This window comes from Poecile atricapillus, chromosome 18 (assembly GCF_030490865.1).
Source record: "Poecile atricapillus isolate bPoeAtr1 chromosome 18, bPoeAtr1.hap1, whole genome shotgun sequence".
Taxonomy (NCBI): Eukaryota; Metazoa; Chordata; class Aves; order Passeriformes; family Paridae; genus Poecile; species Poecile atricapillus.
In genome coordinates this window covers 2,056,492-2,084,389 of record NC_081266.1, presented here as the reverse complement: position 1 = coordinate 2,084,389, position 27,898 = coordinate 2,056,492, and the positions used below count along the sequence as shown (strand labels likewise).

At 39.6% G+C, this 27,898-nt stretch overlaps 1 protein-coding gene and 1 long non-coding RNA gene across 3 annotated transcripts; both read left to right on the top strand.

Annotated features, from left to right (window-relative positions):
- The first annotated feature begins 753 nt into the window (after positions 1-753).
- On the top strand, positions 754-19,176 carry LOC131586169 (solute carrier organic anion transporter family member 1C1-like). 2 transcript variants are annotated; one of them, XM_058853023.1, is made up of 14 exons: positions 754-882; positions 3,914-4,055; positions 4,864-4,996; positions 5,634-5,755; positions 6,076-6,222; positions 7,271-7,369; positions 8,162-8,404; positions 9,286-9,450; positions 11,038-11,233; positions 12,213-12,378; positions 12,817-12,998; positions 16,549-16,613; positions 17,806-17,923; positions 18,954-19,176. In XM_058853023.1, the coding sequence occupies exons 1-14, from the start codon at positions 754-756 to the stop codon at positions 19,174-19,176; spliced, it is 2,130 nt and encodes a 709-aa protein (XP_058709006.1). The 2 variants fall into 2 exon arrangements, with proteins under 2 accessions (XP_058709006.1, XP_058709007.1); XM_058853024.1 differs by lacking the exon at positions 6,076-6,222.
- A 2,153-nt stretch (positions 19,177-21,329) lies between these two features.
- Positions 21,330-27,578, top strand: LOC131586170 (uncharacterized). Its single transcript, XR_009279099.1, has 3 exons — positions 21,330-21,392; positions 22,802-22,986; positions 27,447-27,578. It is a non-coding gene; the product is annotated as an uncharacterized LOC131586170 (long non-coding RNA).
- The last annotated feature ends 320 nt before the right edge of the window (positions 27,579-27,898 follow it).

Here is a 27,898-nt window from a genome sequence, read left to right as displayed (position 1 = left end):
TGATTTAGAGATTGAAATTAAGAACAAAGTGCTGCAGTATGTAACCAGAGATTTAAGAATTACTGATATCTTTTGTTTTCAAAGTGCAGTATTTAGGTTTTCTTTACTTCTTTGTATTTACCTGAAAAGAAGCAAATTCACATTTTTCCTGAAACCACTGAGCCCTAAGACTCTATGTAAAATGGTAAAGGGAACTAAACCTCTTTATTCTTGTGTAACTCATTAGCTAACATCAGACGATTAGAGCTAATGTTTCCATCTAAAACAATTCAAGTGCCTCATTAACGGGGATAGATTTCCTTTGATCTAATTACTTCATGTCCCAGATCTATGGGAAACTCAGAGATCAGCGCTGACAAATCTCTGCAGACCTGGTCACATCTAGAAACGTGAATTTACATGTAGACTTCAGAAACGTTGTTTAAAATGATAATGAGCCTTGTTTAGTCTGCTGGCCACACTTGGACAAATGTTTAATGAAATCACATTGATGATAGCTAGAGAATGAAGATGATGGCTGTTTGCTGAGTATGATTTAATCTCCATTATTATAGGCAAGTGGATTGCAAATTTCCATAATTAAACCTCCAGTGCACTGGTCAGATTCTGTTGTAAAGTTTGGTAATTGCTGTTGTTGGGAAAACAGTCCAGCGGGGTGTTGCTGTCACATGATGAGCTTTTGAGGCTGAGCTAATAGGATGCCCTTTTAAAGTGTTCTCCATGTTTTCTGCTTTAGAGGCAGAGGATACCATCATGGAGATTTCATCAAAAGAAAATACTCACTTTTTCTCAAACAACACAGTCTTGCCTGTGGACCGGTCTTCATTCAAATCCGAATCATCCGCATCCAAGGAAAAACAGTCGTGTTGTGGAGGTATAAAGGTAGAGTATGAGTCTTTGAATATTCCAGTAGGGACTTAGAAAATTTCTCTTTTTTTTTTCTTTTTTTGGGGGGGTTTTTGTTTGTTTGTTTGTTTGGGTTTTTTTCTCTTGGTTTGTTGTTTTTATTTTTTTTTTGTTTCTTTATGAATGATCCCTTTATATGTTCTGATTATGTCATGCTGAGTCAGTATAAAATTATTAGAGGTATTTCTAAGGCACAGGAAAATCTTCTTCAGATATGTATTTGCCTAACGTTTGGCAGTCATCAAATACCATTTGTTGTCTGAGGCTCGCATATTATGAGAACTTCAGGACCCATCCTAAAAAGTCCCTCTATCTTCTTTATTGCTCCACCTGAAGCTGGTAGCAGAGCAGTGGCAGAGAGATTCCACAGGCAGCTGTCAGTACAGATTGCTTTCCTAAAACAGCAGCCATGGTGGTCTCCTGGGCTCCCCCAAAGTAATAGTGTATTACAGTCAGTGTGTTTCGAGTGCTGTATTATTAAAGCATCATTGTAATGTTCCTCACTCAAGAGAATTCCGCATGAGGTGACTTTGAAATGAAACTAGAAGTATTTCTGCTTTATCTACATTTCTCTCTCCCACAAGAAGCTTTTCCTGGACACGATGGGAGGTCCCTGCTTTGAGCCTCACAATGTAGCTGTGCCTACCTACACCTCGGAGGAGCATTGCTCCCTGTTCGGGACATGGGGACACAGCAGGCAGCACAAAGCTTTCCCTGCTGCCTCTACCTGATTTCCAAAATGCTGACCCTCTTTATGAGGTCTCAAAATCACCATGCAATGGTGAGATGATTTGAGTTACACAGAAAATGAGTCTGCAGCCTTGCCCCGTTCTTTTCATCGTACACAGTCTTTATTTCTGTTGGTTTTGCTCCTCACTCAAACACACATCTACATTCAGATATTAATCCAGCCCCAGTACATGGGAAATAGTTGCCCTGAAGTTTATAAATTTTAAATGGTTTTGTTTTGAAATAGAAGATGACTTGTATTAAACAAATGTTGCACCATAATATAATTCTATCATTGCTTCTCCATTAGCTATAATGATAATCCAATCCCTCAATGAATAAAACTTCAGTCACAGATTAGCCAGTCAGGAATCAGCTTATTAACTCCAGAAACAGAAAAGCAATAATATTTCAGTGCAGTTTCTTTCTCTTTAAAGAAGTTGTGTCTTCTGGGAACCCAAACCAATATAACTAATGTATTCCTGTAGGAACTTAGAAAACCTCTCCTTTTTTTGGTGAACTAACCCTTTTTAGTTCTGATTAGGTCTTGCTGAGTCAGAATGAAATTATTAAAGGTGTCTCTAAGTCATGAAGAAATCTGCTTCAGGTTTTGCCTAATGTGTCAAGAAAATAATAAGCAGATTCAGCAGGTTATTTTTAACAATTATCAACCTTCATTATTAACCCTCCTATGTCTTAAAATTGCCTTTATTAATCAGAAAGATGTGGTGAAATATCTATTTACAAGCACTGACAAACCAGAGAAGAATATGAAATTATGTGTACCTTTCTGTCCCAGACCTAAATCAGGAATGTCTTTCCACCACTGCACACCTGGGACAGTTGCAAACACAGTAAAAAAAATTGTGCCAAGGACATTCAGAAACATTTTAAATTGTAGTTTACCTATACAATTATCCTGTAAAAAAAAAAAAAAAGTGCTTTCACATTGCTGTTTAAATTCCAAGGGCATAAATATACAGAAAATGTAAAATATTATGACAATATTTGTACTAGAGAGTTCTTTGAGAGCTGCTGCTGTAGGAAAAAAGAACCAGAGAGGTGTTGTATATGTTTATTTACCCACAACTGTTTCTGAAGGAGGGATAACTAGCCCTGGATAAAGTGTGTGACACAGATATATTTGAACCTTAACACAAGAATTTGCATCCAGCAGTGAAGTGATTACCCCTGTGCCTTGTCAAATGAGATGTTTTAAGGAGATCTGCACAGGAGGTGAGTACATTGCTCAGGGCACCTGCTCACTGGGAATGTGATTGTCAGAGAGGATGAAGAAGCAGCACAAGGTTCTAGACTTCTATTCAAATAAAACCTTAATATGTCTCTTAATTTCTGGGACTGGGTTTTACGGAAAGCATCTGTATTCATATTCATATTGAGTCACCAGCTCTATCTGAAGGTAGAAAGCAATGCTGTGCTTTCCATGACCAATTGCATTGTGTGTGAGTATCTGTGGAGCATAAAAACTCAACTGGGCTGCATTCAGTGAGGGCAAATTTAGGCAGTAGAACTGCAGGAACAAAGAGTCTACTCTAAGGACCCTGTGCTCCAACTACATGCATTTCAGACAAGCCCTCATCTTCCAGCTGAATTTTGTGGTAGAGGGGCTCAGTCTGCAGCTTTGGAGTATATACCAAAGCACTGTGATGGGAAATGGAATTTAATTTCCAAAGCCCACTCCTGATACAGAAGAACATGCCAAAACAGATATAGTGATAGCTAGGAGAAAACCATCTCTGCAAAACAGAAGGATGGGACAAGGCTGTCCCCAGCAAATGCAAGGTGCACTCTGAGGAAGATGCATGTATTAGAGATTGGAAGGGATCTTGTAGGAGAAGGTTGAGCCTAGAAGAGAATTGCCTGGCAGGTCATTGTTCATCTCACAGAGCATGTAACATATTTCAAAATGTTAATAAACTCACCTCCCCACCAAGCCACGCTTAGCATTTCCCCATATGGTTACTGTGTAAGACACTCCCTCCTGAGAAAATCACAAGTTTCTGTCTTTCAACAGAGCAGTAGCTTTGGCTTCTATCTGAAATTAGCAATGGTTGAGAGTCAATTAAGTTTTTATCAATAATGCTCATAAGAGATGAATAAATCAGCAGTCTAGCATTTAATAAGAAGTAGGAGAAATATTGGTTTGGCTATTTGGCAAAAAGGAGGTAAGAATGCAGAACTTGTTTAAAAATAATTTATATATCTTCTGTAATCAGACTGCCTGATTTTAATCACTATGTTTTGGTTTTTTTCACAGATATTTCTTGTTGCATTGTCTTTTGTTTATTTTGCTAAAGCACTGTCAGGAAGTTATCTAAAAAGCACTATCACACAAATAGAAAGAAGATTTGACATCCCTTCCTCTTTGGTTGGTGTTATTGATGGAAGTTTTGAAATTGGTATGTGCTGTAGAAACCCATTTTTATTTTCAGAAAAAAAAAAGAGTAATGCAATTTGTTGTGAAGAATGATTGTATGAATCTCCCTGAACCATAAAACTGAGAAAGATTCAACTAGTAAAGATAAGTGAGACCATCAGTATGATTATGTTCAACAGGATAAGGTTGCTAATACAAGCAATTCAGCACAGACATTACAAAAACATAATTTGATGAGTTAAATATATGGCTAACTCATACTAATAGACATTTTTTGAGTGTTGAAGGAGAATTTGCCTGCACAGATTTCTGCAGGCAGAAATCCACCTCCCCTACAAGTGTTTGTCCTTTGTGATTTATTAAGCAGCAGGAGGACAAACCTCTAACTACTGTAATCTACATTTCTTGTCTGGTCCCTCTCCTTCCCTCTCACACTAAGGTTTCCAGCATGTCATTGTCTCTTACAATTTCAGAATACTGAGTTTATCTCATAGGTGTTCAGTGGACTGTGCTACTCATAGGAATGAAATCTTAATTTAAGTGTATAAAACTCTGTTTGAGTCCTCTTTTTTCTGCTTTTCTGGTTATTTGCTCTCTTCAGCTGGCACAGTCTTTCTCCTCTTTTCCAGCTGTTTATCCAATGGTTTATGGTTTTCCTATCACAGAAGGCATTGGGCTCCTGTAGGATGCCTGGAAAGAAGGAGAAAGACCAACCCCATCAGCCCTGCCTCCCTGAAATCAGTGCCTATAGTAAATACTAGGAACTGTTATTTTAGGGGATCTTTTATCAACAAGTTGTAAAACTCACTTTTCCTTTTGTACTCTCAAAGGGAACCTCCTGATCATAATTCTAGTGAGCTACTTTGGAGCAAAGCTTCATAGGCCAAGAATAATTGGAGCAGGCTGCTTAATTATGTCAGCTGGAACATTCCTAATCGCAATGCCCCAGTTCTTCATGGGACGGTAAGTGCAAAGTGATCAGTGTTTTCCAGCTGGGCTGTGCACACTGAATGGCAGCTCACTAAAATATTTAGGCATTGATTATGAAGATAGAAATAGGCACATGGGGGTGCAGTTACTTCATTATTTTTTTTTTTTTTGTGAAGATATTTATTACTGTAGAACAAATAATTTAATGTGTATACTATTTTCAGTTGTAATCAACTAATTTTTTTATTAGTCTCTGATCTTGATTGGTCACATTTTGATGTGGTTTAGAAATTGTTAAAATGTCTTTAAAGAAGTGATGGTGACATTCAGGAAGACAATCTGGGTGCCACTCACAAGCCAGAGGATACACCAGTGTCTGATAATCTCTTAGTCCAAATTCATGGATCATGGTAGAGCAAAGTGCCTGCTAAACTGAAATGAATCACTGACTCAGAAAGAACCAATGGGACCATTTTCATGTACATCTGCAGTGTAAATAGAGCTCTGTTTATCCCCACTGTAAAATACCACTGGCAATGGATCCAGATGGATTCATATGGATGCAGAAAAAAATTGCATTTAAGCACTAAAGGCCTATTTGGTAGCTACAGATCTGATTGCTTTTTCTTATCAGTACTTATGAATAAATACAACTTTGTTTTCTAAACAGATACCGGTATGAAAGATTCCCTTCCACCATCAATTCGACTGTTAGCCTCTCTCCATGTCTGCAGGATAAAAGCCAAACTCCACTCTCAGCCTTGGAGAAACCTCAAGCAAAAATAAATGCAGGTGAGAATGATCTCTGTTAAATCTCAGGGCTGGTAGTGCTCACTATGATTAATGTTTCCCAGATCTTTCTGTCAGGAAATCCCAGTTTTGGTTAGAAGGAAGTGAAAGAGTTTTCTAAAAAGGGATGTGGCAGAAAATTTATAAAACCAGCAAAATTGTAGTATCCTTGAGGCAGCTCATGGCAAAGAATTGTCTACTTCAAGCCATTTCACAGTTTTCCAACTGTTTCTCCCACAACAGAAGTATTTTAGAAGCCCTGAGCTTTCAGTGTCAAAGTGTTACTATAAACACTTGGTTGTTGTCTCTTGTTTTCTACACAGGGTGTGAAAAGGAAGCCGGCTCCTACATGTGGATCTACGTTTTACTCGGAAATCTTTTACGTGGAATAGGTGAAACCCCCATCCAGCCCCTGGGAATTACATACATCGATGATTATTCTGTTGAAGAGAATGCTGCCTTATATATTGGTAAAATAAATATTATTTCTTTTTCCTAATGGATTCTTCCCCAGAGGAAACTGAGTCATTCTCAATAAGGGAATGAATGAATTAACTTGCCCTGATTGTTTTGTTTGCATAATTTCCAATATTAAAGTTTATTTAACAGTCATGTACACTCAAGAGACCAAGTTCCCATTTAATTATACCAGCACAGTTCCATTATCTTAATTTGGTAAAAGAATTTGACCTTGGGTTCCTGCTGTTACCCTAATCTTTCTAATTCTTCTGGATGTGGACTGCTGAGCCTCAGTGCACATTCAGTTCTCTGGAAAGTGATAAAAACAGGCACTCTTTTAAGCACTTAAAATAGAATTTCAGTGGGCACTCAAAACATTCTCTCCAGATTCATGTAGGATTATAAACAATAGTACCAAAACTTTAGAATGTTCGGATTTATGTTTTCTTGTGCTCATTGTCTGATCACTGCCCGTTTACCTGAAATATTACCAGAAAGTCCTATCTCATCAGCATCTGCTCTTGACAAGATTCCAGCCAGGCAAAAGGCAAAAAAAAATTCAGATTCTCCCTGTAAAAGGTTCAGTCTTCCCAGTTCAAGTTCAAGGTATTCAGAAATTTTGGCTGAGGGTGTATTGAAACATATTAACAGTGGGAACCAAAGCAAAGTGATTTCTCAGCCTATTCAGGGCCTACCTCAACTTAAAGTTATCAGTTAAATTTAAAAATTGGCATTTGCTTTCCAGTTACTTTAATCACCTAAAACAGTTACTATCACCTAAAACATTTCTAGCAATTGTAGATTGGTGCTGCTATTAAGTTTAGGCAGTTCAGTTTCCCGACTTTATTTCCTTCAGGCTGAATTTAACTCTTTAATTGGAGAACAATAAAAGGTGTTATCCTGGTGGGGAAAATTTTATTGATGACTATTTCTCTTCTTGAAAATATTTCAATTTGTGTAGCTGCATCTCTTGCTGCCCATCACATCTGCTGTTAGATGCAGAAGAACCAGTGCCCTTTTCAGCTCAGGAGTGTAACACTCCCCTGTTTTTTATTCCAGGCTGTGTACAGACAGCTGCGATTGTAGGGCCAATATTTGGCTTTCTCCTGGGATCCCTCTGTGCCAAACTTTACGTTGACATTGGCTTTGTAGACCTGGGTAAGTCAGAACACTCAGTTTAAAAATCCAGACAGGCTCCAAAAAGCCTATTTTAGGCCAAGAGCTCTCTGGTTATCTTCTAGGCATGAGGGGCTAGCAGGGGTAGAGTAGGCACTTTGTGAAATGAAAAGGATGACAGCAGTGTAGTGGTTCCATGAAGAACAGGCTGGCAAGAAGGGTGGGTGTAGAGGAAGGAAGGAGGAATGACTCTTCCTCAGCCCCAGCAGATCTGCAGCAGGTGCCTCCAAGAGATGCTCTGGTAAGGAGGTTCTAGGGAGATAATGGGAGCCAGGAGGAAACAGGACTGAGGCTCAGGATCCTGCCTGTGCTTTTTTAATAGTAGTACTCTTAATAATGTGCTTTTTTAATAGGTTGTTGCTGCCTAGAAAAGTGGTTTAGCAGGGGGTACCTAGTCTCCTGATTGGCCTCCTTCTGAGAAAACAGGAAGAAATAAAAACAGGAGGAAAACAATTTTTTTTTCCCCGGGGCTTTTGTGCAGAACAGCCTAACTGGGAGCAAGTGAGTGGCCTGCCCCACGTGCTGGTCCTTGCAGCATCTCTGGGGATGTGCAAGTGGCACAGCAGTGTCAGGGCCAGGCTGCTGCTGTGCCCCAGCAATCAGCAAGTCCCCAGTGTGTCCCCACAGCTGCTCCTGTAAAACACCCTTAGTGACACAGAGCACAGCTAAACCTTGTGGGGTGGGGATGGAAAGTCCCTGCAAAACCACATTCCTTATTAGCAGCAAACGTTCTCAAAACGTATTTATTTGTTTCCTCTTTTCCACTTTCTCCAGACAGCGTCACAATAAGCCCCAAGGATGTGCAGTGGGTGGGAGCCTGGTGGCTGGGGTACCTGATAGCTGGGGTCATCAGCGTCCTGGCCGGCATCCCCTTCTGGTTCCTGCCCGAGCACCTCCCAAAACCTGAGAGCAGGAAGGACTCCAGCACCTCTTCTGAGCACTCAAAGTTCATTGAGGAGAGCAAGGACCAGCACACATCCTATTGGCAACAAGCGAAGCTGGCAGAGATGGCAAAAGGCAAATCATTTCAGTTTTCTTCCTGATTGTTGAGATTTCCTCTCAAAGGCTTTTAGATTTAAAAGTTTTATGCTTTCTGCGTCCCTGTTTTAATGGTCTCAGAATTATGTTTTTTTCCCTCAGGTTTCACTCTCCAACTCATTAGTACACACAAAAGGGTCTCTTCAATGTTTCCTGGACTTGTTATTGCATGAGAATGTCTTTGGCTGAGATTTCTAGAATTACAGTAGTGACCCAGCACATATCATGAAGCTCTGCAAAAATTTTATTCAAATGTAGTGACTGTTGCAGAAGTGGTGCTCAAAAGAAAACCAGCCCTTGGTTTTTGCTATTTTTTTTTTCCCTGTAAGTTGAAGCATTAGGAAAACATATCCAATATCTGATCAGAATATAGACAGGCACAGACCAGCTACAGTATTAGAGGAGTCTCTCTGGATTTAGACAGGAGCAGGTTTGCACAATTGCATTTCCTTGGCCATGCTCTGCCAAAAGCATTCTCCCTCAGAACTTGAATCTGTACCTCAATAGGTCTGTGCTTACTGTCAGCTGTACTGAGCATTCTTTGCCCCAAATTAAGATAAACAGTGCTGCAGCTGTTGAGAGCACATAGAAACCAAATCATTCCTAGTTTATGATGGAAAGAAGGTATTTAAAACAAGATATTTCTTCCGGGAAATTGATGCTCAGTATTTTGCTCCACTGTTCCTCCACCCAGAAATGGGGGAGCTGTTAGGAGCATCTAGGAACTTCACAGATTCCCTCTGAAATGTTTTGCAGTTTTTGGTTTTTTGGAAGGTGCACACAGGTTACAAAGCATTACTCACAGCAGTTATTCTCTCTCTGGCCTGCTGTTTTGTTATTTCTGCTGTTTTGTCTTGCAGAATTCTTGCCATCACTGAAGAACCTCTTTGGGAATCCAGTTTACATTCTGTATTTGTGTGCAAGTATCATTCAGTTCAATTCTTTAATTGGCATGGTGACATACAAGCCAAAGTATATTGAACAACAGTATGGGCAGACATCTTCAAAAACTAACTTTGTTATAGGTAATGCTACATCTGCTTCTTGATTATCTTTACAATGGACATTTTAGGAGTGGCATATACATATAGGAAAAATTGTATGTTTTTTAGGATATGTTCATTTCTTCTCCTTCCTTGTCTGACTTTAAGTAGTAGCTCACAGAAGGTAAGTTATTTCATTTCTGCTTCAGAACTAATTAACTCTGAGTTTATCTATGCAAGAGTTACTGTAAAAGTTTACATGATTGGATATCTTAATTCCCATGTTACTATAAATTTGAAAAGTAATATATGTACAACACAAGAAAATAACTGAGAAATAATTTTAAAATGATTGACATAAATTCATCATCAGACAGATCTGCTGCCTTGAACAGCTTCCCATTTATTTCAACGAAATGAAGATCAGTTCAGTGAGTGCTGAAGAGGTTGGTGTTGAATAAAAGGAATTCAAGTCATATCCCAGGCTGTTCCAAACAACACAAGAGAGAGAAGCTGCTTCAGCCTTTGGGTACAGAGATCAAAATTTGTGTAGCTGACTTCAGGAGGGTGGGCTTCACTGCCCAGTTGCTGAACCTGCATGTGGGGTTCAGCTCCAGAAGTCCAGGGCTTCAACAGCATTAAGCAGCAAAGAGGTTTACATCTACCCAACACAGAGGGAACTGCCTCGTTTCAGAGCAGCATTAGTTGCACAGCAACAGAGGTATATATATGCAGAAAAGCTGTAATGATCCATTGTGCTATGTTAATTCCATTAAAGATAGAAGCTGGAATTTCCTGGCACGAAACTCCTCAAAGCAAGGAGAAATCTTCGAGTATAGTTGATGGCCAAAGAAAGTCCAGAAAACAATCCCTACATTCAGTATAGTACTTCTCATTGTATTTAAAGATTTTCTGAGCTAAGCTTTCAGGTATGTGCAAACTGAGTGAGGATTAAGAACCATTTGATTTCTCTGAGCATAGGGACTATATCCAACAGAGTGTGTGATGGTTTGGTTAGGGAAGGATCCTGATGAGTGGCTTTCCCTGCCTGCAAAAAGGTGATTTTTCTTCCTGCTTTTCCTTTCTCTCCAGATCCACCCCTCCTAAGAAACCTGAGGGCTGACTCAAACTCACAGTGTTTATTTCTCTTTCACAGCCTCTTTTACTCTTTCTTCTTCTTCTTTAAAAAACAGTTTCTATCACAATCTCTGATAGATATCAAAATTGTCAGAGTAATTTGAAGCACTAAGAACAATAAAAAAGGCAGGTCTTGCTCCAGCTTTCATAACATTAGATGAAACTAAATTTGTCCTCTAGGAATCAGCAGATGACTCCACTGACAAACTAATTGTGGAAAAAAAGAAACCACCTACCTTAAGAAATTGGAAGAGCATTATCTAAACTTTATCCATAATCTCTCTGTCAAAGAACCAGCAAAGCATTATGTCTTTGGGAGTAAGTTTTTCAAAGCAGTCCCAGCACCTTTGTAACACTCCAAGGAAATGCCCTGACTAAAGATCTTTTATGTTTTGTTCCTTCATCTGATTGCTGCAGCTGTTTTTGTGGCTGACAAGGTTAGTCCATTGATCCAGGGTTTTCATTATTACAGATTTTTCTGTTTGATTTCAGGTCTAATTAACATTCCTGCTGTGGCCTTTGGCATATTCTCTGGAGGACTGATCATGAAAAAATTCGGAATCGGTGTTTTAGGGGCTGCAAAACTTTCCTTGGGATCATCTTTCTTCGGTTACCTTTTGCTCCTCTCGTTGTTTGCGATGGGCTGTGAGAACTCGGACGTGGCCGGGCTGACTGTGTCGTACCACGGGTATGCTGGGAAGGACTGGGAAGGGCTACTGCAAACCAAACTCCTTCCTCATTTTATTTCACAAAGTATATATTGTTGAAAAGAGAGTGAATGACCTGAATATGCTCCCCAGAAATTTGATTCAAATCAGTGGAAACCATTCCATTCCAGCGGGCGTTGTGTCATGACCTTCTCATGGTTACGGCATACACCAGAGGGGTTTATGTCACAAGTGCAGATTATTTTTCTGATTACTTTTTAATTATTATTGCCATGGGACCCATCCTTTGAGCCCAGTAATTCCTGGAAATGTGAGTGGCTCAGTAGGGGGGAAGAGATTCAATTAATTGTTTCTTGCCTTTGTGTGCCACTGAACAATGAATGGCATTTAATAGCCTTTGAACTCAAAACTTAAGGATTCATGATGTTAATCATGAGGATGGTACACCTGAGGCTAACATTTTTGCTCATGCAAAACTCTGTAAAACTAACTTTTTGGGAGGAGTTTCCAGCACTGACTCACAGCAGCTCTGGTAGCTGCTCCACTGGTGTCTGATGACTGAATTTGGCAGAGAGCTGTTGTGCAAGGTATCAGACACTCAGCTTGGATAAATCACATTCTGATAAGTTCCTTGCTAACCTCTACAGGGACCATTTCCTATGGGTAACTCAATCCCTTCTTTGCCACTTGCCTAGCTGTGTTAAAACTGCGAAATTGAAACCATAAAAAATCTGAGAAAATGCATGAATATAAATTGTTAGTTGTCCCTCTTAATAAAGTAAATAGTATTTCACAGCAGGTGGCATAAGAGTGTGAAAACCTTTGGATTACAGAGAAATAAGGATTTACACTGCTGTGTGGATGTGAAGAGACAACCTTTAATGGGCTACAGAGAGAAGGTGTGGCCAGGTGTGCCTGGCAGAGAGCATAACCCAGGAGGTGATCATGATTTCCTCCACATCTGCTGGGCAACACCTTTGCAATTCTCTTTTCCCACAGAAGTAAACCGATGAGTGATTACGAGCAAGCCCTGTTTTCAGAGTGCAACTCGGGCTGCTCGTGTTCCAAGGACGACTGGGACCCCATCTGTGGGGAGAATGGAGTTACCTACATTTCCGCCTGCCTCGCCGGCTGCCAGGCATCCAACGGCAGCGGGAAAAACACCGTAAGGCCATCTTCCATTTCTGTAGGAAATGTGACAGTTTTTCCTGATACAGCCAGGTCTGGCAGAGAAAGTGGATTTAAACTGAGCAGGGCACATCCTCTTCAGCCCTGAACTCCTCGGGGGTTTTTTAGCAATCTGCCACCAACATTTAAAATCTTCTCCCTTGCTGTTGCCAGCAGGAATCACAAGCAGAGAATGTTGGAGGCTTTTTATTTTTTTAGCTGTTGGCTACCAAGACTTTTGGAAAAACCTAATAACTAGATTCATCAATGGTAGATTATGATTTTCTCCTGCATTGAATAAGCCTTTTCCTTTTGCAAAACATTTCCCACTTTGGACTTAAATTTTCATCCATCCAGAAAAGCATGTTGTTCAATTCCTTAACATCCACTTCTCCACCATTTAAGTTATCATATACTTTTGCCTGCTCTCTTCCAGGTATTTTTTAACTGCAGCTGCGTGGGAACCTTTGAATCCTCACAAAGCTCCTCAGCTGTGGTGGGACCATGTCAAAAAGGAAATGAGTGTCCCAAAATGTTCCTGTATTTTCTAGTTGTATCAGTTATCACTTCATACACTTTGTCAGTAGGTGGCACACCCGGATACATACTGCTTCTAAGGTAAGAAATCGTTTCTGCTAGCATTGCCAAATGTTTGCAAAGTGTTTTGACATGTGACTGGTGATCCCTCCCCTCCTGGTATTCCTAGTATTGGGAAATGTTTTGCAGCTAGGTGGCATATTCCATATAATTGTTCTCTCCCAGATTATTTTCCTCATTTTAATGATCGTTTCAGCAAGAGATTTCTTTTTCCTATTGTGATAATCACAGATTTATTGAATGCTTGTCCCAATGCATACTTAACTGCTGGAACTATTTGTCCATCACTGTAAGCTTTGAAGCTAATTTTAGCAAGTGCAAAAGGCATTTAATACTACAAGTGCTCAATCTGGGTTTTTGTCAGCTACTTGCAATTTTTGGATTCCGAGTCCTGCTCTGCTCTGTTTTGGAAACCTTTCTTTCTCAGTTCCTTTTTCCAAATTATTTCCAGATGGGCACATTCTACTTCTCAAACAAAGCAACAGTAAATCCAGTCTAACTAATCTTTAGTATTTTAACTGTGTTTTCTTGCTCCCAAATTCTCTTTGTTTTTGATCTAAATTTTCTGGACCAGGCCCTGTCTCATTGCTGGTATCTTTATGCCTCACGGACAAGGCCAGTGTTAGAACTGGCTGAACATCACAGTCCTTGAACTAGAATAAATATTCACACAGAGACTTTCAGAAAAGGCTGAGGTGAGGATCCTTCTCTGCTGCCCTGCACAAACACTGCCAGTGAGGTGTACACAAGCTGCACAGCTTTCTTCATACACCTTGTAGGTGCTGGAAAACCACATAGCATCTCTCTCTCCCCAAGGGCTCACTCCAAGAACAATCATAGTGTAATCAATTTTAGACCATTTTTACTGAAGCCTCTGCACAGCTGAAGTGTCCATGCGCCAAAATGAGGATGATTCATGAGTGGAGAGCTTGCAGCAAAGCCTTCAGGATTTACGCCAGATTGCTCTCTGTGGCTGCTTCTGACATGCTGAATAAATAAAGGCACAGAGCTATGCAGGGATGAAGTTCCCCTTTCCCTCTACATGATGTCTTCCTTTTATCTATAAAACATATGGTGGAAAATGTACAGATCTGGTACCACAAAATTTGGCCTCAAAATTGTGGTAGCCATATTCTACCTCCTGCTTTCTTCTTGTCTCCACTGCATAAAAAATTAGGTGTTTGGGAGATGTTCATAACTGAACATGTACAAGCTTAAATCACATGGAGTTACCTGCCCTTCTCAGCCCTAAGAACTTGCTCTTGGATTTCTAACTAAATTGATTAAGCAGTAAGACCCTTACTGCTTAATCAATTTAGTTAGAAAAGCTTAGAAAGGTTTTCAATTACAATACTAAACCACTTTATTATATGAAATCATCAAAACAGTTTTATTGGTTCTGCTCCAGTGCTTTTATTGCTGCAGAAAATCATTTTACTTTGAGAGACATTTAACTGAAACTGAGAAGTTATTTGTTCTCCTGCTGGATTGAAGGCATCCACCTCTGGTGTGCAGCTAAATAAAACATGTCTCAGTAAGTTCAATTTTTTTTTTTTTTTCTGCACTGCAAATGACCTGTGGGCACAATTCCACTTTAAGCTCACACTTACTTTTGTCTTTTTTGAAATCCATCACTGAGAGACTTTCTTCAAAAATCTGGCAGAATTGAAAGTGAGCTTCTGTTACCAGAAGGAAAATAAATTTTCTTTGAACACAAATAGTCCCAAAGTCACGTTGCAGACTTCATTACATATTTTTTTTCCCACGATCTCTTTCAAAAATTATTCAGTATTCAGTCACCTCTGTTAAGGTTCCAGCACTTAAGCAAGCTGTTTTCAGATGAGTGGCTATCACTGCACCTGCCATGGAGGACAAATACAGCTAAATCCCTAAAAGTCTGCAAGATTTAGTGACATTTACTTTGGTGGTTTGCACACTGAAGTCATTCAGCTTGCGGCTGGTGACCAAGTCGTTTGCTGAAATGTCATTTTGGTGGTATTAGTCTAATTACAGTAGCCAAGGAACTTGGGAAAGCCCTGAAGTTTTTGAGAAAAAAGCCCTGCAGTTCATATAGCTGTTGTTCAAGCATCAGCTATTAATAGCAGGTGAGTAGGCAGCAAAAAGGAAGTCTAAGATCTCCCTAAGAGGCCTGGCTATCACTCAGGATCACAAAGGACTCCTGTTTCCGTTCAAAGACAATACAAAGAATAAAACAAATTTTTTTCACGTGAAAGAGAATATTTTTTGCAGTTTATAAATCCTATGAAACCACATCAAATATCCATTTATTTGTTTTATTTTCTACTCTTTGATTTCTATGCCCTCAGATTTGTTTAGGAGGACTCTTGGCTGAGGAGTGCTTGTGGTAGTAGGAGAGCAACATTCTGTTCTTCCAACTTAAAGTCATTTTAGTCATGGTCTCATAGATGGAAGTGCTTGTATAAGCCACAATCGACAGATTGTGTGATGATAATCCATGACCAGGGCATTAGAGAATACAGTGCTGAAAACTACCCCTGGTGGGGAACAATAGAGTTAGTTCTGAAATGTCTTTATTATTTTTTTTAACATATTCCAAATTACATTAATTTTTGCAGGAGCTGAGCCCACCTAGTTCAGACCACACAGTCTGTACCCCCAGAGTGCTGTGTTCATCCATAGTGACAAACTGAATTTCAGCCCATTTGATTTTTTCTGATTTATATTGAATAGAATGTGACAAAAAATTTAATTAATTACCGTATCAATATCGGTGTTACCCCACATACCAAAAATGTCCTTGTTTAATCATGTGACTGGCACTACTCACTTGCCAAAATCAAACATATAGCCAGATTTGTGCTGGATTAGGTATTGCAGTAGTCAGTCGGGTACGTGCTAGGAGAAACAGCACATTTTGAGCTGCTGGTGGTGGAGCAGGTGATTCCTACGAGTCTGAGAGGCTCCATACACACCCTGCTGATGGCAGGGCTGGGAAAGGCAGCTGCTCCCCTGCCCACTGCCTCTCCCTCCCTCAAGGACCAGGATGATGATCTAAGTCTGGAGCAGGGCTCATCTGGAGACAGAAGAATTGGATGTGCCTGTTGGACTCGCCCTGCAATCTTAGAAGAGTGCAAATGCAAATGGTCTGCTCTGTCACAGAATGGTTTGGAGGAGGTGCCTTTACAGGAGGTGTGATCCTGATCCTAGATAGAGTGCAATGAAAATTGAGTGCCTAAATACCTTGTACCAGCCTTGATCCTGAATTTCAGGGAGCATCCAACTGAGTGAAACCATCCAATGGATGCCTGATTTCATATCCATTTTCTTGTTCTGTGTTAGTAACACCTAAGTGCTGATATCATCTGAAAATCCACAATTGTGACACTGAATATAGATGTTCAGAATTCCTAGGTGTCATTCTGGTTTTATCACCTTTTTTACATATTTCTGCAATTTGGTCAAAGTACATGACATTAAGGATGAAAAGGTCACATTGCTTTCTCTTGCTTTCTATTTGTGTAGTAATTATATACACCTGATGCTTTATTTCTAGTTAACACCCTTTTATTATTATTATTATTATTTTTAGATGCATTAAACCCCACTTGAAATCACTTGCACTTGGTATCTATACCCTGGCAATAAGAGTACTTGGTAAGTCCATTTGTGCTCCTGAGTCAGTTTTAATATACTCCTCACTAATCATTTATCTTAGAATTAAGCTTTGGTTGTTGGAAAGAGCAATGTCTATCTGCAAAATAAATACCATATGATTAAAAAAAAAAAAAAAAGTTTGAAAAAGGAAATTGCTTTGTACTTCATAAATCACGTAATTATGTCTTAGATATAATTAAACTACACAAGGCCAATATATATAGAGATGTGATCCTGTGGACTATGAAGCTCACATCAAAATTACATCTTGTCTCCTTGCTCAGCAACTATGCCACAGCTATAGCTGAGAATTTGTGATTGCTTTTCAGGCATATATTCACTAGTTTCTAAGGGAATTAATCTGACTAAGGGTGTGCCTGGGGGCAGGGTTCACTGCAGCCTTGTGGTAGAGCCACCTGAAATCAAGGGTAACAGGAGATGCCAATGAACTGGAAATTCTAAAATCCTCTAGGTCTTCATGAAAAAACAAATTAGCAAGAAGCAAGTCACCTATTTACATGAGCAGAGTTAGATAACTGGATGAAATTACATCAAAACAAGCTGTGAAAGGTGTTCTTCCTTACACCTTTGCAGGCCAGAATTTTGTCTCCAGGCTTACTTTCTCCTCCAGCAACCATGGGTGGCTCCCCAGGCAACACAGAGCCCAGGATGTTCCTGTCAGCACATGGAAAAATGCTTCTCCTTTCCATCACCCCCAAGAGCTGCAGTAGGGTTACCCCTGCCACAGGAGGCTCTCGAGATACTTGGAGGATTCCTGCAGCCCCACAGCAGGTTCCCAGCCCCACTGTCTCTGTCCCTTCTCATCCCTCACCCAACACACAGGACACCCAAGCTGAACAGACCCTGTTGCTCTCAAGAAAGAAGTATTTCCTATTTTTTTTGCCCAGAGAAGTCCCGCAGGGTGAGGAAACAAAACCATGGCCAGCACCCCTTCCACAGACTTCCACAGGCTTTTTGATGTTTTGTCATGTTTTCCTGGCTTCCCACAGGGAGGAAAGGGTGGTGTGTGCCTGGGCAGCACAAGGCACGTCTTCTCGAACCAGCAACCAGTGTGGAAGTGTCACTGCTGTTAGAATATACTATTTAATGTTCTGCATGAATGGGCCTCTAGATCAGAACTGATCACCCTGGAAAGTAAATTTCTTTACCTCTATTTGTTAAATACACCCAGCCGGGATTCCAGCCCCAGTGTATTTCGGAGTAGCCATAGATACCTCTTGCCTGAAATGGGGAAGCAAAAGATGTGGGGGAAGAGGAGCGTGCAGACTCTATGACTCCAGTGCACTCAGGTAACAGCTCTTCTCCATTCTTTAACTTTTGTTCTTAAAGTACGTCTACACCTGGCACTGGTAGAAGAATTTCTGTTACAAAATTTGAGTGAAGGATTTGAAACTGAATGAAAGACTCTGACTAACAATATTAACAATAATACTCACATTTCACTTTTGATTCAATCTCTTTCTTGGGGGGAGGAGGGGCAGATCATCTTGTTCCAGTATCAGCTGAAAATAATTGACACTTAAAAAAAAAAAAGTTGTGTTGAATCTTCAATTTTATGCTAAAGCTTCCCTCAGCTTTCAATATCTCTGCTGTCATAGTGTATGTATGTGTGTAAACAAGTTATTAAACCTCACTTTTCTCCATGTTGGAGCTGGATCAAAAAATGAAAGGCAAAGGTGCCACAAAATGTGCTTGGCTTATCTAGAGGCTTAAGTGAAGAGTTGTCTTTATCAATTTATTGCTAGAGGACAGTAATTGTCTGAACAGCATTTGTGAAAGGATTCACCAGAAATGAAGAATGGAGTAACAGTGGTAAGAGGAAAATGGGAGAACTGGTTGTCCCTTCTCCTACCACAAGGAAAATAAACATGAGAGGAGGGTACATCTTGCTTTGAAAACTTGAAGGAAAGAGCAAAATCTCAGCTGGGACTGTTTTTGCTAATAAAACATTATGATGTTATTGGTGCTGCTGTTGCTGTCATTATGCCTGTAAAGCAAAAATGCCATCAAGTGGCCTTGATATCGCTGGTTCTGTTTATAAGATGACCAAAAAATAGAGTAACTGCCCTAAAATATAAAAATGCTATTCTTACTGAAGCACGTTGGGGTGGAGGTCAGTCAGTGCCTGAGATGCTTTCTTGACCACAGACCACTCTATACCTGACCTGGGCGAGCTGACAAACTCCTCTCTCCAGGGCCATCCCCTTGATTGAAGTGGCCTCACCCAGCCTCACCTGATCAAAGTATGAATGTGTCCTTGATGCCTTCTAGTCGTGCACTGCCTTTGACACAGGCTCTGATCAATGATTTCTCCCTCAGGTATGTGTACCTGGGGCTGACTTTGGTCTTGGGCACGGTGTCCATTTTCTTCAGTGTTGCTGTCCTTTGGGTTCTCCGAAAAAGGTTTTCTCCACAAGACGAGACCTTCTCAGCCAACGGGGAGAGAGGCGCCTGTGGGACAAAGAGCAGAAAAGATAATTTTGTCAATAGCGACCGGTTAATCCAGTCAATTTACTGGCCAGAAAAGGAGACCAGACTTTAGGAAAACTGATATCTCCACTGTGATTTCACCCAGTGAGCGGTGTTCCAGGCAAAAATCCATCATCAGAGAAGCAGTATCTTAGCAGCCACCCTGAAAATGTTCACCTTCTTGCAATTTCCACTGCAAACCCCGAAAGCAAAGACCGCCAATTTTTAGCATGTGAACAGGTCTAAAAACACTGCTCACCAATTTTTCTGCCGAGTGAGGGGATTTCCTGTGGCTGGGGAGGTGCAGACAAACCGAGACACCGTTTTTGCAGCTGCCCCTCAGCTCCCTCCCTCCTCACGAAGCCGCAGGAGCCGCTGCTGCCCCTGGGTTTGCTCCTGGGTGTGAGGGGTGGAGGAGAGGCTGCCATGCAGCTCCCTCTGCCATGGGACCAGCCAAGACCAGCCGGGGCACAAAACCTGACTGGGCAACCTGGAAGGTGAAGAGATCCCCGGCACACAGCCCGTCCTTGCAAACAGCGAGGCACAGGGCAGGAGGAAGGTGGCTTCCTGGAAGGACAAATCAGCCACAGGCTCCAGGCACCACGAGAATTCGATCCAGAACACTTAGGATGCCAAGTGTTGTGGTCAGGAATCTGTTTTCCAGTAGCTTTGTTAGAGAGCAACAGTCAACAATAGAAGTTGTCGTTACAGTCAACAATAGAAGTTGTTGTTACAGTCAACAATAGAAGTTGTCGTTACAGTCAACAATAGAAGTTGTGGTTACAGTCAAAAGGACCACGAGAGTACCATCCAAAGGAAACTGGAATGAAAGTAGAGCTTTTTTAGGTTTCCAGCAGTCTCTTGCTACTTGCTAGTACTCAGTGTACTAAATGATTCCATGCACTTTATGATGTAATAACAAAATTATATAAGATACATGTGATTTATATTTTAAAAAGCTATGACAAGACAGCTTGGGAAAAATAAAATTAATTAAAATTAATTAAAAGACCAGGTGACTTGGGGCTTTTCCTTTTATTTATTGTAATTTCCAGCTGAAATGAAGACATTTTTGGGCTTTGTCAATATATGGTATTAATTATATTTGGGGTGGGGAGTGCAAAGGAGGGTGTTTAATATGAAAAAAGTCTCAAGGAAGCTTGGACTGGAAAAGATAATAGCAGCACCTTTAAATATCCTTTAAAGAGACTGGATTTTTTGAGCACATGATGAAAGGATTCATCCTTCACCTTCACATTATTGTCAAAACAAACCCATATCACATCATTTGTGTCCCAGCAGTGACTGTAGGTACCCTGCTGCCTCCCCTGTGGGGTGCATGACAAGGGGCACATGAGTAAGAGTGGGATTCACTGGACTTTACCAAAGATCAAAGTTTGTCCTGTGGCATTAGGGACCTGCCAAATCCACTCAATAGCCACACCAAGGAGGATGGTGCTTAAGCACCAAATATCTGCAGAAGGTAAGGTTTTAAACCCATTATTGGGGAAAATAAATTTGTGGGAGGAAGAACCAATGTCACCCCAGTTTGCTGCATGGGTGAGTGTTTGGCCAGTGGCCTGGAATATTGGAGACTCAGTCTCCTGTCCCAGATCTTTGTCCTCCCAGGTGAGTGTCAGAGGCTATGGGCAGTGAGGTCCTGGACAGCTGTGGCTGTTCACTGGGCCTTGTGAACAGGATATTTTGAACTAAACAAATATAATTAAAATAATCTGAAGGTTTATGAATATGGGACTAAGTCAAGAATTGTGCTTGGGGTGAATCACAAAGATTGGCATTCCCGTCTCAGGTCTCATTCATTTTCCATCATCATAAAAACAGCAAAGAAAATGTCAAACTGCACCAGCATCCAGGAGTGAGAACAACACTTGGAGATTTCCACAGTCCCCTGAGGAGGGCACTTCTATAGAAATGAGCTGTCAGATCTGACCCAGTCTGGTTGTCTTTTTTTTGTGCCCTGGAGCATCACAGGCAGATCTTCATCCAGTGCTAATCAACCTCTTAGAAGACAAAAAGTCCAAAAAATGATGAGGGGCAATTTAAATGTGGGGCCCTTTAATAGTGATTTAAAGTGCTCATTAAAAGGACCTTACTTAAGCAACATGTGGCTAATATCAGGAGGTTAGTTAACCAACAGCTCATCCCAGATTAATACAGTTCATTGAATTTTGAAGAGAGTAAATAAGGAAAGGATTTAGTGGAGAGCACATGGAGCACATTCTCACAGCTGGATGGTGCCCAGGCTCTCCCTCATGGCTGTTGAGCATGGTAAGTTTGAAAGGTTGGTGTGGACAAACAGAACCCTCTCGTTGATCCTGTGATGTTGGCACTTCTAAAATAAGATGTGGAAAAGCACAAACTTGTTTAAGTAAAAACCAACCTGTGATAACATTATACAGTCAGCAAAAATCTGTTTGTTTAACTGTGCAGACAGACTGTTTTCCAGTGTCTGGAAATCAAGCAGAATAAAACTACAATAGAAATAAAATACTTTTTTTTTTTTTTTTTTAACTAGAACAACAGTCTTTGGGATGTTTCTGAGAGATGATAGATTTTTCTGTCAGGGGAAAAAATCAAGACTCATCCATTCTTGTAAAAGATCTGCTCTAGTGGAACAAGACAGATGAACAATTTTGTATATCTATATAATATGCTAATATTATATAGATAGTATATATATCTATATAATCTATATCTATAATACATATGATATTATATGATATAACATATAAAATAAATAATATAATATAATACTATATAATATATTACACAATATATAAATAAATATATTAATATATTAATATATTAAATATTAATATATATTTAATGAAATATATTAATATGCAATAATATATAGTAGTATATAATAATATATAATAATATATAATAAATAAATAATAAATAATATCGTTATTATAATATTATATTTTATATTAGGTAATATAATATAATAATATATTGGTTTTGTATATAATACCAGGTATTCAATTACCTAGGTCATATTAATTTTTTCAGTCCTGTTACCTCAATTAATCTCAGAGCATGTGAAGGTGATGGGGGCTAAACCCTGGGATTTCACCTGAAGTCAGCATGGTTTTCTGTTTCTGCTGTTCTGTGATGCAGCTCACATTTGGGTTGGCTACTAAAAAGGTCTAAGCACTCTCACCTGCCAGTGACTTCCACATCACTTCTGTGTCTGTAATAACAACTCCAACCCAAGCTGCTAAGACTGAATGCAAAGAGTAGCTGTACAACCAGCATTAATATCTTTTATTTTGAGTAGGAAAAAAAAAGAAAAAAAAAAAATAATTAAAACAGCACCCCATGGTCTACTTTTCCCCAGATAGATGCATGATGCAAATCAGTGACAAAATTATCAAGTTCTTTTGAAAGGCAAATTCTCCACTGTAGAAGGATGAATTCCCAGACACCAGCTAAAATGGATCAGCATGCTTTTCTCTCATTATCTCTACAGCACCAAACAGAAACTAGACACTCTGGGACAGGAGCACCAAAGAATCCTTTTCTATTGTGGAAAAGGCTATTTTCAGCCTCTCAGGATTCCTGTAGTATCTTAACTACAGGAATATTTGCTTACACTTGCTGTGCACTATCCCTTTTATTTAGTTTGTTAACAAAGAGTTAAATTTTAAAATACATTGATTTTCTGTATCTAGGGATTAGTGTCCTGAGAATAAGAAGGGCTCTAATCAAAGCTGCCTACTCCAGTTGGCCTCTGCCTGGCCAGCAGCTCCCTGCTACTGCTGCCCCCTGCAAATTGTGCCTTGGCAGCCTCTTCTTCTGGTGGGATCTGCTGCCACCCTCTGCCTGGAGGAGTCTGCAACCAGCTCCTGCGCTAAAGGTGACTTATTGTGGCTTTTCTAACTACTGCTTTCAACCCAAACAGGAATCAGAAATTGCTGATAACTCAATGTTCTTATCAAGGGGATTTTTACTAATGTAATCCTTTCTAATTTTTCTTTTTTCCTGCAAGGGTGAGTAATATGGAAGGGGGTCATGAATGGAAATAGACATACATATTTTTATTTTTTAGGTGTGAGGCCATAGTCTTCAATTTAACTCCAGTAGTTTCCCATTCTGGTAGTTTTAATCTACATTTCTTGGTTCAACAAGTCAGCTTTGATTGTGAATGCTTCCACAGACAGTTTGGACAGCAGCAGTCAGAAGATAGAAAAACTCTACTCAGCCGTATTGAAAGCAAAGTACAAAAGATATTTTAATCCCAGAAAGTTATAAATTAATGGTGTATACAGGACTAAGGAAAAATAGGGAGGAACTGATTTGTATTCGCTTTTCAGAATGATAAAAACAAAGAAATACCGTTTCCCTTATATGACAAAGAAAGTAACACTTTTTCTACTGGTTCTACTACTCAGAAGTAACAGAGTAATTTTAGCTCCATCCCTTTCCAGATGTTTAGGATTAAAAGGTCAGGTGATCTTTTAGATCACTAGGCCAATCACATCTGAAGACAACCTGAAAATGAAACCTTGGGAATGCAAAGTTCCACCAGAAAACTTTGTAAAACAACAGGGAATACTTTTCTTGACATTGTCAGAGCTGAAGAGTGGAGCTTGTGACACGCCTTTGGAGAGGGATGAGGACATGGGTGTTTGTGTGTCTGTGCCCTTGGTGGAATGCCAGCAACACAGAGCAGCAGTACAGTGTGGTAGCCTGCAATAAAGGGCAGGAAACAGGGGCCAAGATGCTTGTCTTGTGTCTAGAAAATGTCAGTCATGGTATTTTCTAGACACAAGATCGTATAAGAAACCTGCTGGAAGTGGGTGGTTGATGTTTTATGCCACAACAGAACATGAAGGATCACTAACTCTGAAAAAAAGAGGCCCACGTGTTATAGGACCATGAATTTCCATCTCTTGCATGTATTTAATGCTAAGTGATGCTCTGACTGTGAGGACAACTCTTTTAGAAAAACTATAGTGATGGCAATGTTGGTTGTTTTGGGTTATTTTTTCATTCAGACTTAAATATAATGGATGCTATCATAAACTCACACCATGGATTTTCTCTGCAATGATGAATGAAGTCCCCCTTGATCACGTTATTGATCACTTACTCATGGAAAACTAAAAATTGCTCTGCACAAAGAGTGACAACCAAAATGAATCAATAAAACAGGAGCAGAGGTTTATGGAAGATTATAGAGCAAGTTAACATTGAAGCCATTACTTGGCAGAATGGACTGGTGATCTGGAACAGTCAGCATGGATTTATCAAGGGTACATCAAGGTCTGACTAAGCTGGTTGATTTCTGTGAGGAAATGGCTGGTGACATGGTGAAAGTGGTGGCAGGGAAGGGGGCAGGAGCTACCAGGAATGGAATTTTGGTGTAACATCCAGGCAGACAGTAGTCATATCTCACCTGCCTCGAGAATAACATATCTTTTAAGTGCAATTACTCTCAGGAATCAGGCAGAATGCACAGCAGGGGCACAATCAAATAAACCTGTTCCAATTTCCTTGAACTGAGGTTGTAAGTGATAAAGGGCTGCTCCAAAGTACACATAGCCCTAATATACCTTTGTATTTCACCTGCCTTTAATGTTAATAGCAATAAAATATAAATCTGAACAGTCTTTTAAGTGTGAATGATTCTTGAGCACCTCCTTTTTTCCTTATATCCAAGGCACTACATTTTCTCTTCCTGCAAGTCCTTGGCTGGCTCTAGCAGATCTGAATGGACTTTTAGACATATACTATGGAACTAAAACTTCATAACAAAATGCATTGGAAACAAATATTTCTAAAGTTGGGACATCATATTTTTCAACACCAGGAAGGTGTGAACCATTATAACCTAGAGAATTTCAGGGAAAAGAAAAAGGAGATTTGCAAGAACGTACAAAAGGAACACACTTGCACGTTTCCTTCCTAATTAACTTTTGACCACTGTGCACAAACATGGATTTTGGGACCTTTAACAGAGGCAGAAGTGGGAGGAGACAAGATTAAAACATTGGATTGAGTTGGAAGTTAATGATTCTTCCACCATACACCAGCAGAGCTTTGCTTAAGGAAAGAATTCTCTGACTTCTGAGCACTTGTGTGGTATAATTGCTGTTGTTGTGGATGCAGAACTTAGGTAGGAACCTCTCTAATATTCTTTCTGTTTGTCTTAACTTTAAAATGTTGCCATTTGCAGCTATCAAACATGACTTGTGCAGTTTCCAGTTGCATTTGCTATAACTGGATATAATTCATCAGTCCTGGTGAAAATGTCAATGCTTTAGTGATGGCATCATGCATTTCATGTGTGTCTCTGAACTGTCAGCACTGTATGTCTTGAACAATGAGCATTGAAGTCTGCACAGCTCTGTAACACTCATTTTTCATATTAGGTGAACTTAAAAGGTCTTGCTATGATGGCATGCAAATATCAGTAAAATAATCAGATTAACAGCACTGCAGTTCCATAAATTACTGGAGGAAATGTGGCTCTTGATTTGTGATTTGCTCTTCTACAGGGTGATGTCACAGTCCCTGAGAGTACAACTATGATGACAGACTTAGAGTGTCATTGCTGGATTCTTCAAAGTCCTCAAACATCACTATATTTTTCTTTTGTTAGAGTCTACAAAATCTGCAGCAAACTCCCATCTTGTCCTTTGTAAACTTATTACCTGTTATTCATGTGGAGGCTTTTTTAATTGATGCTCTTATTCATTATAATTTGCATATAATTATCAGGTATAAAACAAAGCTAATTTTTTTTTATATCCATAAGGAACAGATTTACTGAGTTAGGCCATGGCCCCTATAATATCATGTGCCCTGAAGCACTGAAAAAATCTGTCTTTTGCAAGGCTGGCTGCATTCACTCTGCAATTGAATTGCAATTTGTTGCATGATTTCCCATGATGTCAAGGAAGCTGTCAGCTCCCAGCAGCACAAATGATCCCCACTTTGGGTGGGCAAAAAAATCAAAACTCTTGACTAATATTCATTTGTTAAGAGCCTTGATTTTCCCCCAGCCAAAGTGGTTCTCAGAAGAGTACTGAGCATAAAATCATGTGAATTTATCAAGTGTTCCAAAAAAGTTAACTGAGTATTAAATTTCATGTCTGTACTGCTTAGAATTTTAGTGGATTTTTTTTTTTTTTTTTTTTTGCTTGCTTGCTTATTTTTTTGGGAAGAGTTCCTTCTTCTTCCCCTAGGAAGAAATTTGGTTAATTTGTGTTTAGGCTGATTGACTATACCACTATACAACAACAATACCTTATTTTCCAAATCTTGTCTTTCTGCAAATGTAACTCTCTCAGATCACTATTACAGAAGAGTGGCTTGTGCAGGCAAAGAATGGTAGTTTTAGAGAACACATAATAGTGAAAGGTCATGTTTGGTGCAGAAACCTTCATAATTTTGCTTTCATACTTCATATTTTTAACTAAACTTTTGATTTATTAAACATGGAAAAAAAAGGCTAAGGAAAAAAATCTAAAATATCAACATTGTCAATACTTAAAATTATCAGGCTCAACAGCTGCTGTTTGTTGTCATCAACTGTGAATTGACCTTTTATCTTCTTTTTTCTAATGATCTCGTGGCCTGGAATTTCCCCAGCCCTCATCTGTTCCATCTCCAGCTGATATCTGTGTGGGTCAGGGTCATCTGAGGGTGGGAGGAGATGCTGCCACCAGATTTTAAGTCATGTTGTACCTTTAAACTCTCAAAAAAAAGGTCACTTCTCCAATCCTGTGACCTGCAATGATATGCTCACCCAGCATATTATTGTAGTCATCAATGTATCATAATTATGAGGAGAATTTTACATTTTCATGTTACAAAAAGTGAATTTTGGAGGATCAGATGCTCAAAAGCATTTGTATACTAGCTTTCCCTGAGCATCAGGAATTTTATTTCACATTTTTTGTTTGTAGCTGTGCAGTCTTGGAGAAATCCCTTCTCTAACTCTTGTTCCTATCTCTCTTAAGTAGCCAAGGGGAAGGAGAAGATAATATTTTTTTGTTCTGATACATGTGCTGACCCAGACTTATAGCATAGCCACAAAAGAGTTTGGGAAGTAGATATTAGCAGTGGGAAAGCAGATGGACCTTTTCCAGCATTGGAAAAGTTCATCCAACTTTTTTCAGCTGCATTCAAGCATATAAAACCTCTCTTTGTGTGATTTTTTTCCTCCCCTCTCTCTTTTTCACCCTTTTCTCAAAGGAGGAGAGTATTGCAAAGGGGGAAATCAGATCATGTGAGCTGTGATTTCTGAGCTCTGACTTGAGGGCATTAATTTCAATACTGTAAAATAATATGCAATACTCCTGTTGGCAGATCTGAAGATGGCTTGTTTCAAGTGACCCATTTTTTTCCGAGGGGCTCTGCACTGGCTTCTGGATCGTCCTTGAGAAATCTGTTCTGATTTAGTGGGAGTTACACAAACAGGCAAGTGTTTTCATTCTTTAAATAAACTTTGTGAACAGATTTCTCTGAAGCGTCCTTTTTAGTTGTAATCCATCTCTTAGACACAGAATTCTAAAAAGCTGAGGAAAAGAAAAAAAAAAAAAAAGATGAAGTATTGAACTATTCATTGCAATAAACCAAAATACAACTTAATAACAAAACAAGGCTTTCAACACTAAAGCATTATGATGTGTCAAAGGATATATAAATGTCTATGACTACAGGAAGTTGCTGAGGGAACTGGAGCAGTTCTCCTGAGCTGTTTAGTTGCAGATCATTTCAAGCATCTGGGCATCTCTGCAAACAGGAAGAGATCAGGGACA

Bases quoted from the DNA above. Each gene is read 5' to 3' on its own strand.
- LOC131586169 (XM_058853023.1), top strand. From the start codon at position 754: ATGGAGATTTCATCAAAAGAAAATACTCACTTTTTCTCAAACAACACA. The intron at 6,223-7,270 runs GTAAAATAAATA...TTTTTATTCCAG, and splicing joins GAATGCTGCCTTATATATTG to GCTGTGTACAGACAGCTGCG. The intron at 11,234-12,212 runs GTATGCTGGGAA...CTTTTCCCACAG, and splicing joins CTGACTGTGTCGTACCACGG to AAGTAAACCGATGAGTGATT.